Here is a 12,974-nt window from a genome sequence, read left to right on the forward strand (position 1 = left end):
TTGGGCTGGTCTAATTAGCCCTTGCCTTTTGGGCTAGCTGAAGCCACAGGTTGAGCTTTTGCATGCCCAACTGTTGGTTTAAAGAATTCAAGTCCACCACTTAAAACATTGGGTCAACTAAGAGCCTTATTATCCAAACAAGACACCACACGTCTCCCACCCTCAGGCTTGCAAATTCTTAAAGCCAAATTTGCAGGGGTCAACTTAAAATTAAATACCCGTGTGGGTCTGCCATTTATAACTGAAACATTTATTGTAATATCTCCATGAATCATGTTACTTCCAAACACAACTCCCATATTTTCAAAAATCCTTGACTTTTGCTGGTTACAAGTAAATTTTTCCCACTCTGGCGACCACCAGCTACCTGACCATCACCACCAAAATTCTAGACACACAAAACTTACAAACGAGTCACAAGGAAAATCTTGTTTCACTCCATGATAAGTATTGCAGGTTCCATAAGATGTAAGTCAACAAGTCTTCTTCACCTCCAAAACAATAATATCACTAGACTAATTTAAGACTTGAACCCCAGACTTTGCCACTCACACCCCACAGACACTTATATACTTGTGGAGTGACCATCACACCAAAGGTTTCTTCTAATGTTGGTGGAACTTATAGAACGCCTAACTTTTTGAAGAACCTTGTCTGCACAAATGGAAGGAACAAACTAGGATAATTTAAAAAATAAAAGAGGGCAGAAATGTTTTTCTATCATGCATTCAACATAAGTGAAGGAAATGAACACAAACGTTTGTTTTCTAGTGATGTTTTCTAGCGATAAGCTTATAAAATAAAGCAACTATAACAACCCGAGGAACACGCTAACCACATCTACTACGCTTATTCTCCAAAAGGACTAGTTAAGTTGCAATTGAGATTCCTCGTAATCACTTATAAACCCAAGATCCACCTAGTAAACACACAATGTGGGACTCGACACAGCCCGCACAACACAAGCTAAAAAAAATCAATCAAATTAAATCCGCACAATTTATGTAATACATAGATAACACAAGACAGACCAAAGTTCAGAATTTAAAACGATAAATTTTTGTATAAAGCTAGAAGATTATTAGCTGTAACCTGGAGACACATGGCAGCCTCGAGAGTATTCCTTATGCACGTCAAGTACAACCGCAGCGTGTTCGCCTACATCATCAACAATTAGCTTAATTCAAGCTCAGATAACAGAGGAATAATATTGAAATTTTCGGAAAGGAATGTTAAATTTTTAACAACAAAAATATTTGGGCTTTTACCATTTTGTAAAATGCTTCTAATACCGTTTAGAAGCTATTTCTGGCTTGGCTATGGGTTTTGAGCTGTGATCTTGAAGAGGAAATGGAAATAGGAACAACCTATGGATTGGCTGTGGGCTGACCCGACTACAGCCCTCCGCTCTACCAACTGAGCTAAGGTCGGACCGTTGATTCTGTAAGCTAATAAAACCTTCACCTCAAGGGACCCGAATCGGGTCTCTGTTGGGCAATCGGAGGCTTGGGTCTCCCTCCAAGGCCGAAATGGAACTTGGAGCCTGTGGTTATGGAGGTTCCGCTGCAAAAAGAAGGGAAGAGAGAGAGGAAAACCGGTTTTAATAGGGAATGGGGTTGCTGCCGTTGGCTTTCGTGAAACCCAAAACTTAATTATATAATTATTTTAATTTTTTGTTCCACTTCCTACTCTTTATTTATCCACAAGGCCCCCAAAAACAATATTAAGTTACATTTTCACATTCATAATAATTCATAATAATTACTGGCCGCTAATTCGTACAATCATAAGATAGTTAAAACCAAAAACCATTGTAAATGATAGGAATAAAGTTGAAAATGATAACCGATAATAAATTGGATTACTTAAGAAAACAAAATCCAAAATGAAAATTAAAAAAAAAAAAAAAAAGAGAGAGATATATATATATATATATATCAAAATCTGTGCAAGGACTCTTTGTTACTTTCATGAGAAGAGAGCTATGTTCCTAAAAACCAAAAAAGAAATAAGTAAAGAAATAAAGAAAACATGATAAACAAATTGGAAACAAAAAGTTTTTTAAAAAATGTTGAATTTGGTTTTGGGATGGTTCTAGGGTTTTTATTGTGTTTGGTTTTAGAGACATAAAGGAAACCAAAGTGAACCTGCAAATGAAATGGCACATAACTATGCTCCATGAAATCCGAAGGCAATACTCTGTATAGCAGCACAAGCCCTAAATGGAACATTAATAGCTCTAATATCTCGGTTTTGAAATCTGACCAAATATATAAAGTATAAACATTAAACCACAAATATGTTCATAACAAATTAGTGGTGAAGTATGTTTGGTATTTCATAGCAAAAGTGACTATTGTCGGGGGCAGTTTTTTTTTACGCAACCATGTGCCTTTGGAGGTGTGGGGCCGGGGAGCTTATGGTCCGGCCCACGCTCTATCCAGGCTCAGGGCCCGTGCCGAGGAGGTCGTGTGTCGAGGACGAATGATCAAAGGCCGAGGTGTCAAGGGGGAACAGCTGAGGACGACCCTATCCTCGGCACTCCAGGACTTCAATGGGAAGGGCAACGTCTCGATAAAGGCTATCCCCAAACAGCCCCCTGAAGGGGATGTGAGTGGAATAGGGCCCACGTGGAGGTACGGTGCAAAATTGGTTCAAGGAAAATACGTCCCCTCCGCATTAAATGCACCCGCCAGCGTCCTGATCATGTTAATGAGAAAAGACGCTTGAACAATGTAACTTCGATCATCGCAACTAACAGAAAGTAAGAGGGGACAGCTGATGGGACGGGTACAGAAGTAAGCACCTGCCTGACTAACAAGTGGAGGGCTAAGATCAACCAAGAAAGACTATATAATGTAAAAGTTAGTGCACCAAAAGAAAGGCTGGGAAAAATGGCCAAAAACCAAAGCCACCCAGCCCGCCTCCAGGAGAAAGATTCTTCGGGCGAACACGATTTAATTATGTATGCCCACCACAAAAAAACCACCGTCTTGTGAATAAGGCCTAGCCTTTCAAACCCACGCTCTACAAATGATATTGTTTGGGCCTTTTTATGTACGAATCCAACGCTGTTACGGGTCGTTACAAATCGCGTCTTTACAATTGGCGTCTTTAACTGCTTCGCACGTGGGTTTCCTCCCTCTCCTTAGAAGGTTGGGACTTTCCCCCATCCACGGTTTCCTTACCCTTGGGACTCCTCTTCCTCTTTGAATCAGTGCTCTCCGGCCGAGGAGGCAGAGCTGGTGGGGGAGAAGCAGAAAGTTTGGGGCGAGGGGATTGTGGCTGTGACTTTGAGGAGGATGACCTAGTCTGGATAGCATGGGACGAAGGTGGTGGGGAGGGAGCATTGGGTTGTGTCGTCCCCTGCGCATCCTTCCCTGTTTGACCCTCGAGGAGTTCGAGCAGGGTGGTCGGGGGCTTTCTCTTGAGTCTCATCTCGGCTTGGGAAGATGTGCCTACTGACGACACTTCTGCCTCGGACAAGGCTGGGTCACCTCTATCACCAGAAGGATCCTCGGATTGGTTGGCTAGGTCAAACACCCCAAACCCTTCCTTGGCCTAATCTAACTTGCCTTCGTCCTCCGCTATTTGATGAGACGAGGAGGGGCCCACTAGTGGGATGCTCTCCGGGACAGATGGTACTTCGGAGATTAGAAATCCTGTCTCGACCATGGTAATTTTTGGTAGCCAAGGACGGATGGCACTGATCACGTGCCTAGCGTCGACAAATGACTTTTGGACGGGAGGGTACCCTAATATTTTGTGAGCGGCTCGGACTTAACCATCTCCGTTATTTACAAAAACTGCTGCTTGTAGAACAGTCTCCAAGTCCACCTGGTTAACTAAGTGAAAATGCCGTTGATAGGCGTGTGGATCTACAAAAGAAAAACACATATGCATGGTTAGTTACCGAACCACATCAGATTAGAAATGGCTCAAAGGTTCAGCACCTTTCCATTCCCTATAATCCACCTGGTTCTCCTTCTACTATGGGGCATGGATTGCCATCATACCATTCGCCGGAGACGATAAGGAAATCCTTATTTAATCCCTTGTTGGAATCAGGGAGGCATTTGATTAATCGAACCCTTTCGTCCCACATCTTCATGTAGTAGGATTTCTCCTTCAAAATTTGGAGATTATAGCAGCAGTTCACGTCATGGTGGGTCAGTCTTAACCCCATCTTTTCGTTTAAAGCGTCCACGTAACCCAGAATCCTAAACATGTTGTCGGCGCACTGGGTGGGGGCTAATCGGAAGTGCCTGAGGTAACCCCTCGTCACCGGCCCCATAGGGATTCTCATACCCCCCTCTACAAAGGCAAGGATGGGAATTACTACCGCGCCCGTTTCCCTCTTATAGTGCCACTCCCCCATCTTATAGTGTCTCAGACTTACGTTGGGAGGAATCCTGTAATCGACGATGAACTTATTCATCGCCTCTTCAGTATCGACTAATTTCCTCAGTCTCAATTTAGCCATCTTTATGATTTACTAAACAAACCCAACCCGCGACGGGAGAAGAAAGGGAACTAAAGAAAAATAAACCCAGAAAAGAAAAAACACGAGTTAATGGAGGTAGGAAACTTACATAAAAGAAGAAAGACGCTTCGAACAGGCTTTTTGTGCTGGAGATAGACTTGAGTTTAGGAGAAAGTTCAGATGAACCCAGAATATACACGCTAGAACTCTTAAGTGCAAAACTGAAGAGACAGATCCGTTCCAAAAAATCTTTTATACTTTCTAGGGTAACTGCATAAATTTTCCCGCCCATAAAGACCAAGGGATCACCACCGTTCGATCTTCATCATGCCGTAGAACGTGGGAAACACAAAATCGCCCGTATTTAATGAGGCCATGTTTCGCCTTCCAAGGGCTCTAGGAACGTGTCTTGGGCAGATGAAAAGTCTCAGGAACCGATAGGTGACAAGGATTAACAGGCATTGGCAGATATCTGATATCATCAAAACTCTCCTATCTGTCCGAGGAGTCGGATAGCAGGATTTTGAGGGGCTATTGTGGGGCCGGGGAGCTAATGATCCAGCCCACGCTCTATCTAGGCTCAGGACCCGTGCCGAAAAGGTCGTGTGCCGAGGACGAATGATCAAAGGCCGAGGTGTCAAAGGGGAACAACTGAGGACGACCCTATCCTCGGCACTCCATGACTTCAATGGGAAGGGCAACGTCTCGATGAAGGCTATCCCCAAACAGCCCCCTAAAGGGGATGTGAGTGGAATGGGGCTCACGTGGAGGTACGGTGCAAAATTGGTTCAAGGAAAATACGTCATCTCTGCATTAAATGCACCCGCCAGCGTCCTAATCATGTTAATGAGAAAAGACGCTTGGACAGTGTAATTTCGATCATCGCAACTAACAGAAAGTAAGAGGGGACAGCTGATGGGACGGGTACAGAAGTAAGCACCTGCCTGACCAACAAGTGGAGGGCTAAGATCAACCAGGAAGGACTATATAATGTAAAAGTTAGTGCACCAAAAGAAAGGCTGAGAAAAATAGCCAAAAACCAGAGCCACCCAGCCCGCCTCCAGTAGAAAGACTCCTAGGGCGAACACGATTTAATTACGTATGCCCACCACAAAAAAAATCATCGTCTTGTGACTAAGGCCTAACCTTTCAAACTCACGCTCTACAAATGATATTGTTTGGGTCTTTTTATGTTGCTGTTACTGGTCGTTACAAATCGCGTCCTTACAGGAGGTGTGACTTTGCTAGGCCCAAATTTGTTTTGGGGAGGTCAACCTGGAACTCGACATTGGGCCGCGTAGACCAATGGCTACCGGTGTATTTTTAAGCCTACAAAATAGATAAAACTCAAAGTCTTAGAATCATGATAATGGTTAAAATAAATAAATAATATGTTTAGCATGATAGTTTTGATTAAATGGTGAGTTGATACGTTATTATTATGTATATTGAGTGATGTCCAATATTAGAAAATAATTAATTAGGTGTCAAATGTCCAACAATGGGATGAGTCCAATAGTTCATGTCTAGTTGCGGTTCATGATTCATGTTCATCATAATAAGGTATGTCTAGTAATGGTCCATGTCCAAATAATATATGTCCAAGGGTGGTTCATGTCCAAATAATATGTTCATTGGTGGTATATGTCCATTGATGGTATATCAATTTATTAATATATATATATATATGTTTATTATTAGTGAGACCATGTTTATTAAATGGTGAGATAATGGTAAAATGATAATGAGTTAACATATACTCAATAATGTAATTTTAAAGATGAAGAAAATATTGACTTATCTTTTATATTTCTGACTCCAGCCGTGTAGCATTACTTTGTTCTTCATGTGATTTGTGGCTCCAACTAATGTTGGTGAGTTTCATAGTTTGTGGCTTAGCCTTATAGTGTTAATGAGCTAATAAGATTCCAACAGTATAATGTCATTAGTTAAGTGGTATAATAATAATAAACAAAATATACTTGATAATATAAGTTTGAAGGTAAAATATAATGATTTATCTTCATAGTTTGGGGCTCCAACTGTAGGACAGCAGTGGACTTTAGACATTTCAATAGCGTGATAGAATGAGTCCAGCGGTACAATATGATATTATGAGTCATTCCATGGCGACTTCATGATTGAAGTGGAAAAATGGGTGCAACTGGAGGGAGGGAGAGTAAGTCCAGCCGTGTGCATAAGTTGGTTAAGTTTATCCACTTTCATCATAAACTTAAATGACTTTCCCCATGTAATACCATTTTAGTTTTTAGTCAAATATGAGTGATATTGCATTCCATAAGAAGGGCTTTTGATTTTATAAGTTTTTGTCTTTCATAAGAAAAGGCTTTTAGTAATAAGTTCTTGAAAGAGTGTTTGATATATTTTAAGATGTGTGGAGATGGTAAGAAATATGTATATATTGTGAGATATGATGTTTGTAATATGTATGAGAATTATATGTAGATACTTTATTGGACATGAATCTTGTATATGTATACTTTGTGAGACATGAAATTTAGAGATATATGAGAAGTATGTATGAGTATTTTGTGAGGAATGTGTTTTGTAAAATAAATAAAAATATGAGATAGATAAATAAAGGTTAAATGTAGTAAAGGCTGCTGCTAGGATTTTTTTTGTATTATGACATTGGTTATGTTGCTTTCTAAAAAGAAAGATTTTGTATGAGAAATAAAGAATGAGATGGAGATGTGTTTTGGGTAGCAAAAATGGTGAAGTTTCAGAATAATGGAGTGTAGGAAAGATGGGTAATGGATAATGATATGTTGTAACATGTGTGTTATGTTGTTGCCTATGAAGAGGGACTTTGTAAGAGAGATGGGGAAATGTGAAAATGTGTATTTTGCAGCAAAATGAGTGAAATTTATGCATAAGAGGGTGAGAGAGGGATCAGAGGAAGAGAGCAAAGAGAGAGCCCCGTTAGTGTGTAGCTTAGTTCTTTTTATATAGAGTCAAGCTATGTAACTAAATCAGAACTAGTTGAAGGGAAACTTAGCAAATTAAGAAAAAATTTTGACAAAATAAGTAGTCTTTTGTTTTTTTTTTTTACCAAAAGAAGAAAGTTTGAGACTTTAAGACTGAAGTTATAGCTGTAACAGCTGTCAATCACAGCTGTTACAGTTGGATGATGTCATCCGAATAACATCATTTTATTGGAGGAAAGTATTTGGTATTAAATTCATGATTTGACTAAAAATTGTGAGATAAGTTTTATGAGATTTTTCTGGTACCACAGTTGGAGCCACTACAAAATGTGCTGGAACTGTTTCAGCTTCTGCAGAAGCTGTTTCAGCTTCTGCTGGAGTTGTCTGTAGCTTCCGCTGGAACTGTTTCTGCAAAACAGCTTCCGTTGGGCTGTTTGCAGCTTTCGCTGGAGCTGCTGTTCATATTTTTTAGCTAAGTTTCCTCTCTTGGAAAAAATTATATATTTAGTCCATATATAATTTTGGTAAGTAACAGACTAGTTGGTTGATAGTTGATGAAGTTTTAGAGATGTAATTATAATCTTTTTGTATTTTAACCAAATTTTTGAGAGTAAGGAGAGCATTTAATGCTAGATATGAGATATTAATATATATTTAGCCATGTGCTTGAAATTGATTTAGATGGTAATAATATAATTGATATGAAATACTATAATTACATTTTTAAACTTATATTATATGATGAACATTAATTTTTATGTAAAGAGTATGGAGAGTTTTATCATTTTAAGTGTTATGTGATATGAGAGGCTTATCCAAATGTTACCTATTACACACTGACCCGTCAGAGTTCAGGGAATTGGGGAAGACACGCCAAGCAACATACTTTCCTTTATCAACTTTGAACCACTGGAGTTTTACTGAACATACTTCTTAGCCCTCCAAACCACAACTCTCAAAATTCCCCCAATGAGACTCATGAGCTTGGATCATGAGCCAAAAATGAGATGATGTACCATGAGCTTGAACCATGGGCTTCAACGCATTTTTGTGTAAATATGGGCTCTTTTGGGCTTTAAAAGAGGTTTTCCTAAAATCCATGATAATGTTGACGTGGTGCGGGTCGCCAATGAAATGACACCATGTGGTATGAAAAATTTGTCATCAACAACTATCAACAGGATTTGAAATCTTCAAATGCAAATAAACTAACAAAAGAAATTCAAAAGATTTTCTTTCCTTCTACTCTCTCATTTTGTTTGCCACCAGAAAGAAAGGGAAAAAATCACTTTTAATCTATATATATATATATATATATATATACCAGTACCACTTCTTCATTGAGGAATTTTATCAATCATGTTATAAACTTATAGAAAAACCTCCCCTAATAAAATTCTTGAACATTGCTAAAATCAATGCAATAAACTCTAATATGAAAGAGTTGGAAAACCCATAAAATAAAAAAATAATAATAGAAATAAAAAACTGCCCACTCTTTTCATTCCTTTCAAAAGGTGGAAATTTTTTTTATTATTTATATAAATAAACTATCAAAATTCATATTTACTATTGCAATTCAACTACAACATAAAAACATAAAATAAAAAGAGAAAAAAAGTTTCCCACATAGACTAACAACAAGAAATGGTACTTACCCACATTTTATCAAACACTTGGTGCATATGTTTGTTGGAATCCCAAATGACAATGTAATAGCAATAAAAAGAGCGTGCTTTTGAAGAGATTCCAATCCCAATTTGCAAAAATATTTATTTTGAAAAAAAAAAAAAAACAGAACTATAGAAAGATTGAAACCTCGTGAAAATCAATAGACAAACTGAAAAGGTAGAAGAAAGACAAAAAAAAAAAAAAAAAAAAAAAAAAAACCTTAAATTTAGAGAAAAGATAGAGGAAAAGCAAGAGTACCTCAAAAAACAGAACCAAGACCATTGATAAACATGGAAGATCGAATGGTGGGAGCTATGGCTTGTGAGTAAGGTCCAATTCGCAAGGGCGGCCAAGTATTCAATTTTTATACATGTGGCCATGTGGGTCTCGGGTTTCCAATGTGGGGATTTTATGAAATAAAATATCAAAACATGTAGTCAGGTTTTCATAGGTGATCTTTGCTATTTTTATTCAACAAATTAAATAATTTTTAAAATTAAAATAAAGTGCAAAATTATGGAGGCTGCAAAGCTGAGGTGGCACACTCTCAAAAGGTCAACAAATAGTCAAAGACTTCAATTTTATAATATATATAGATTATGGGTATCTTTTATTGCTTAAATGTGGTATGTAATGTCATTTCTTTAGAAAAATCATGTTCATGGTTAAGGAACCAAAGATAGGAAATAATTTTTCCATAGATTATTAAATTGTTCTAAACTATGGATATTAATTAAATATGACCACTAGAACCTACACTTGTTGTGTTACTATACGATAGGATGATTTACTATCATTGAGGTAGTGACTTTAAGCAGACAAGTGGGTGTGATGAAATAAGTACATAAACTAAATTGGATCCGATAAATAATACCTTATTATGGGCACGTTCATGGTTAAGGAACCAAAGATAGGAAATAATTTTTCCATAGATTATTAAATTGTTCTAAACTATGGATATTAATTAAATATGACCACTAGAACCTACACTTGTTGTGTTACTATACGATAGGATGATTTACTATCATTGAGGTAGTGACTTTAAGCAGACAAGTGGGTGTGATGAAATAAGTACATAAACTAAATTGGATCCGATAAATAATACCTTATTATGGGCACAAGCACCCGCGGTGAGTGGTTTCCTCGTGGGAAGTACGCCTTGACCTACTGTGGACTGGGCGGAGGGTGTAAATGAAGTCGCCACCTAGATTAGGTAAAGGAACCATGTATTTGGTGCCCTTGTGAAATGATTGATCTTTACCAAAGCACGTATCCAGAGTTTGGGTACGGGGATGAAAAGGTGTTAGGCACCTAACCCTACCCAACCGGTAGGTCAGCCTTCACTCATTATGTTCCAAATTCTAATCCCATCAAAAGGTCTTCTAATATGTTATTCTAGATTCACACACATTCTAATATGCATCTAAAGCAAATAACATGGCATATCGTCCCCAAACCTTATTGCATCATAGCACCTATGCATCAATGCATGTTCATGTTCATATGCATGTTCATGTTATTCAATAAAGCATGAGACCCTAATTGTTCATCTAATAAAGGAAGGAAGCATGTTATTTTATTGACTCTAGGACTCAAAACATGTGAAATTGAACCAAACAGGACCTAAACATATGAACGAAAGCAAAAGAACTTGAAGAAACCTGAATTTGGGTTTCTGGGTATGAATGTGTGTACACATACATAAGGAATGCGTGTATATCCCACGTGTATGCGTATGCATGCATGAACCATACGCACACATACACACCTAGAAACACAAACCCAGAAGCACAAAACAGACAAAATAAAATAAGAAATCTAGCAACCAATTATGCTTTTTATATGCACAAGAACTAAACCTAAAATAACAACAGAGGTAATAAAGCCATCAAAATACAAAAATGAACAAATGAGCAAACAAAAATGAAGGAGACAAAGTTAGACCTTTACCTCAAATGCTATAACTCTTTAGAGATTTGATTTGACCGTTCTTGTCATGCCCCGAACCCAACTATAAAGATAGGCACGTGACAACCGCCACATGCTTATAAAGTAAACTCCCTACAAGTGTGCAAAGCCTTTTTAGCAACTAAAATTTATCATAAAAAATTAAATCAAATAAATCCAAAATACCTCAATAATTTCTTTATGAATAGATCTCCAATAATTTAATAGGAACAAAATCCAAACCTCATGTACATAATGCCAATTGGCCAATGAATATAAAACTATTAGAAGACCATCAAATTCCAAAATCACTAAACTTCTTTTTCTGCTCACAACACAATATCACAACTCCCAAAACTTGCTATTCTTCACAATCTGAAATTGGAGGGGAAAAATGGTGAGTTGACAACTCAATAAGTAACCAAAATCCTAATAAGTTCTATCAAGTAATAGATGTAAAGTATAAGATGTAGTATATATTTTCAAAAGTTAGAGCAACCACATCAGTTCGTGTATTTTACACATCCACTTTTACAAAACACCCACATCAGTTTATCTATTTTATCACCTCTTTTATTTAAATAATCAATTTTCTCAATTTTTTTAATTATTTCCTCAACTAACCCCTTATTATACGCGCTCTCTCTCTCAACCCATTTTTTCTAATACAGCTCTCTCTCTCTCTCTCTCTCTCTCTCTATACCCATCTCTCTACCCATAACCCATCTGTATTCCCATTTTTGAATCAACTCTCCCTCTCGGTCTATACCAATCCACAGCTCCCTAGCTCCTTAGCTCCGATCATCTCTATATCGATCTCCCTTTTTGAATCAATTTTTTGAATCATCTCTATACCGATCTCCCTAGCTCCGATCCACAGCTCCGATCAGGCAAGCACCGATCTCCCTAGCTTTGATCCACAAGTACCGATTAGATTCGACTAGATCAGATTTGACCGAGATCTCCCTAGCTCCGATCCACAAGCACCGATCAGTTAGTGTATCTCCCTAGCTCTGATCAGGCAAGACCCATACCCATGAGCTTTGATCAAGCAAGACCCACGAGCTCCGATAGTTCCAGTCAAGCACCGATCATTTCGATAAGCACCGATCTCTCTTTGTTGTTTGTTCGTTTGGGTTTGTTTGTGTGTGGGTGTGTTTGTGTATCTCTGTGTTTTTTTTTTTTTTTTTTTTTTACTTTTGAGCAAGTGTATCTCTATGTTGATTTGTCTGTGTAGATGTGTTTGAGTTAATTTTCAGTTGATTTTAGGTTAATTTTCAGTTAAGTTTGGTTAATACTCTGTGCTAGATTGCAGTGTTTGGTGGTGGCGCTGGGTTTGGTGGTTGGGTGGTTATTCTGGTGCACTGGGTTGTTGTAGTGGTTGGGAAAGAGAAGTAGTTTGATAGAAGAGAGAGAAAATAAAATAAAATAAAAATAGCTTACACGGTGAACAGTAACCGTGTATATATGCACGGTTACTATTCATTTTACAAGATATCATGTATATTTAGACATTTTTACAAAAACTGATATGGAAGAATTTTGGGATAAAATGTGTAAATTGGAGCACTTTTTGTATTTTAGATGAGTATCCACGAGCTAGTGTGGATGCTCTTATAATATACTATGAGTTTTCAAAATAACTAAAGAAATTTCATAGTCTTAAAATAATAAGTTACACATAGATCACATACTTTAATCTTACAAATATATCATAGATAGTTTAGAAAATAGTCAGTTTTCCATATATCAAAAGTTATAACTAACAATAGGTTCCAAAACACATAAGCAGTTTAAGTGACTCAAAATAGTTCAAATACTCAAACATTTCCAAAATCACATATATAGTTTTAAGGACTCAAAATGGTTCAAATACTCAAATATTTCCAAAATCACATATGTAGTTTTAAGGGCTCAAAATAGTT

The 12,974-nt window shown here is 37.7% G+C and overlaps 1 protein-coding gene across 2 annotated transcripts in view; it reads right to left on the reverse strand.

The window, feature by feature from the left end:
- LOC115994786 (actin-related protein 2/3 complex subunit 4) overlaps positions 1–1,656 on the reverse strand; it is a 46,160-nt gene extending 44,504 nt beyond the window's left edge. Inside the window, exons 1-2 of one of the 2 annotated variants that reach the window (XM_031119049.1) lie at positions 1,269–1,656; positions 1,093–1,158 (exon numbers count right to left, since the gene is read on the reverse strand). In XM_031119049.1, coding sequence (XP_030974909.1) covers positions 1,093–1,158; positions 1,269–1,271 — 69 coding nt within the window. In that variant the 5' untranslated portion in view covers positions 1,272–1,656. The remainder of the gene's footprint in view (positions 1–1,092; positions 1,159–1,268) is intronic. The other variant, XM_031119048.1, reaches the window with a different exon arrangement.
- Positions 1,657–12,974: the final 11,318 nt, after the last annotated feature.

The sequence above is a fragment of the Quercus lobata genome, chromosome 6 (genome assembly GCF_001633185.2).
Source record: "Quercus lobata isolate SW786 chromosome 6, ValleyOak3.0 Primary Assembly, whole genome shotgun sequence".
Lineage (NCBI taxonomy): Eukaryota > Viridiplantae > Streptophyta > Magnoliopsida > Fagales > Fagaceae > Quercus > Quercus lobata.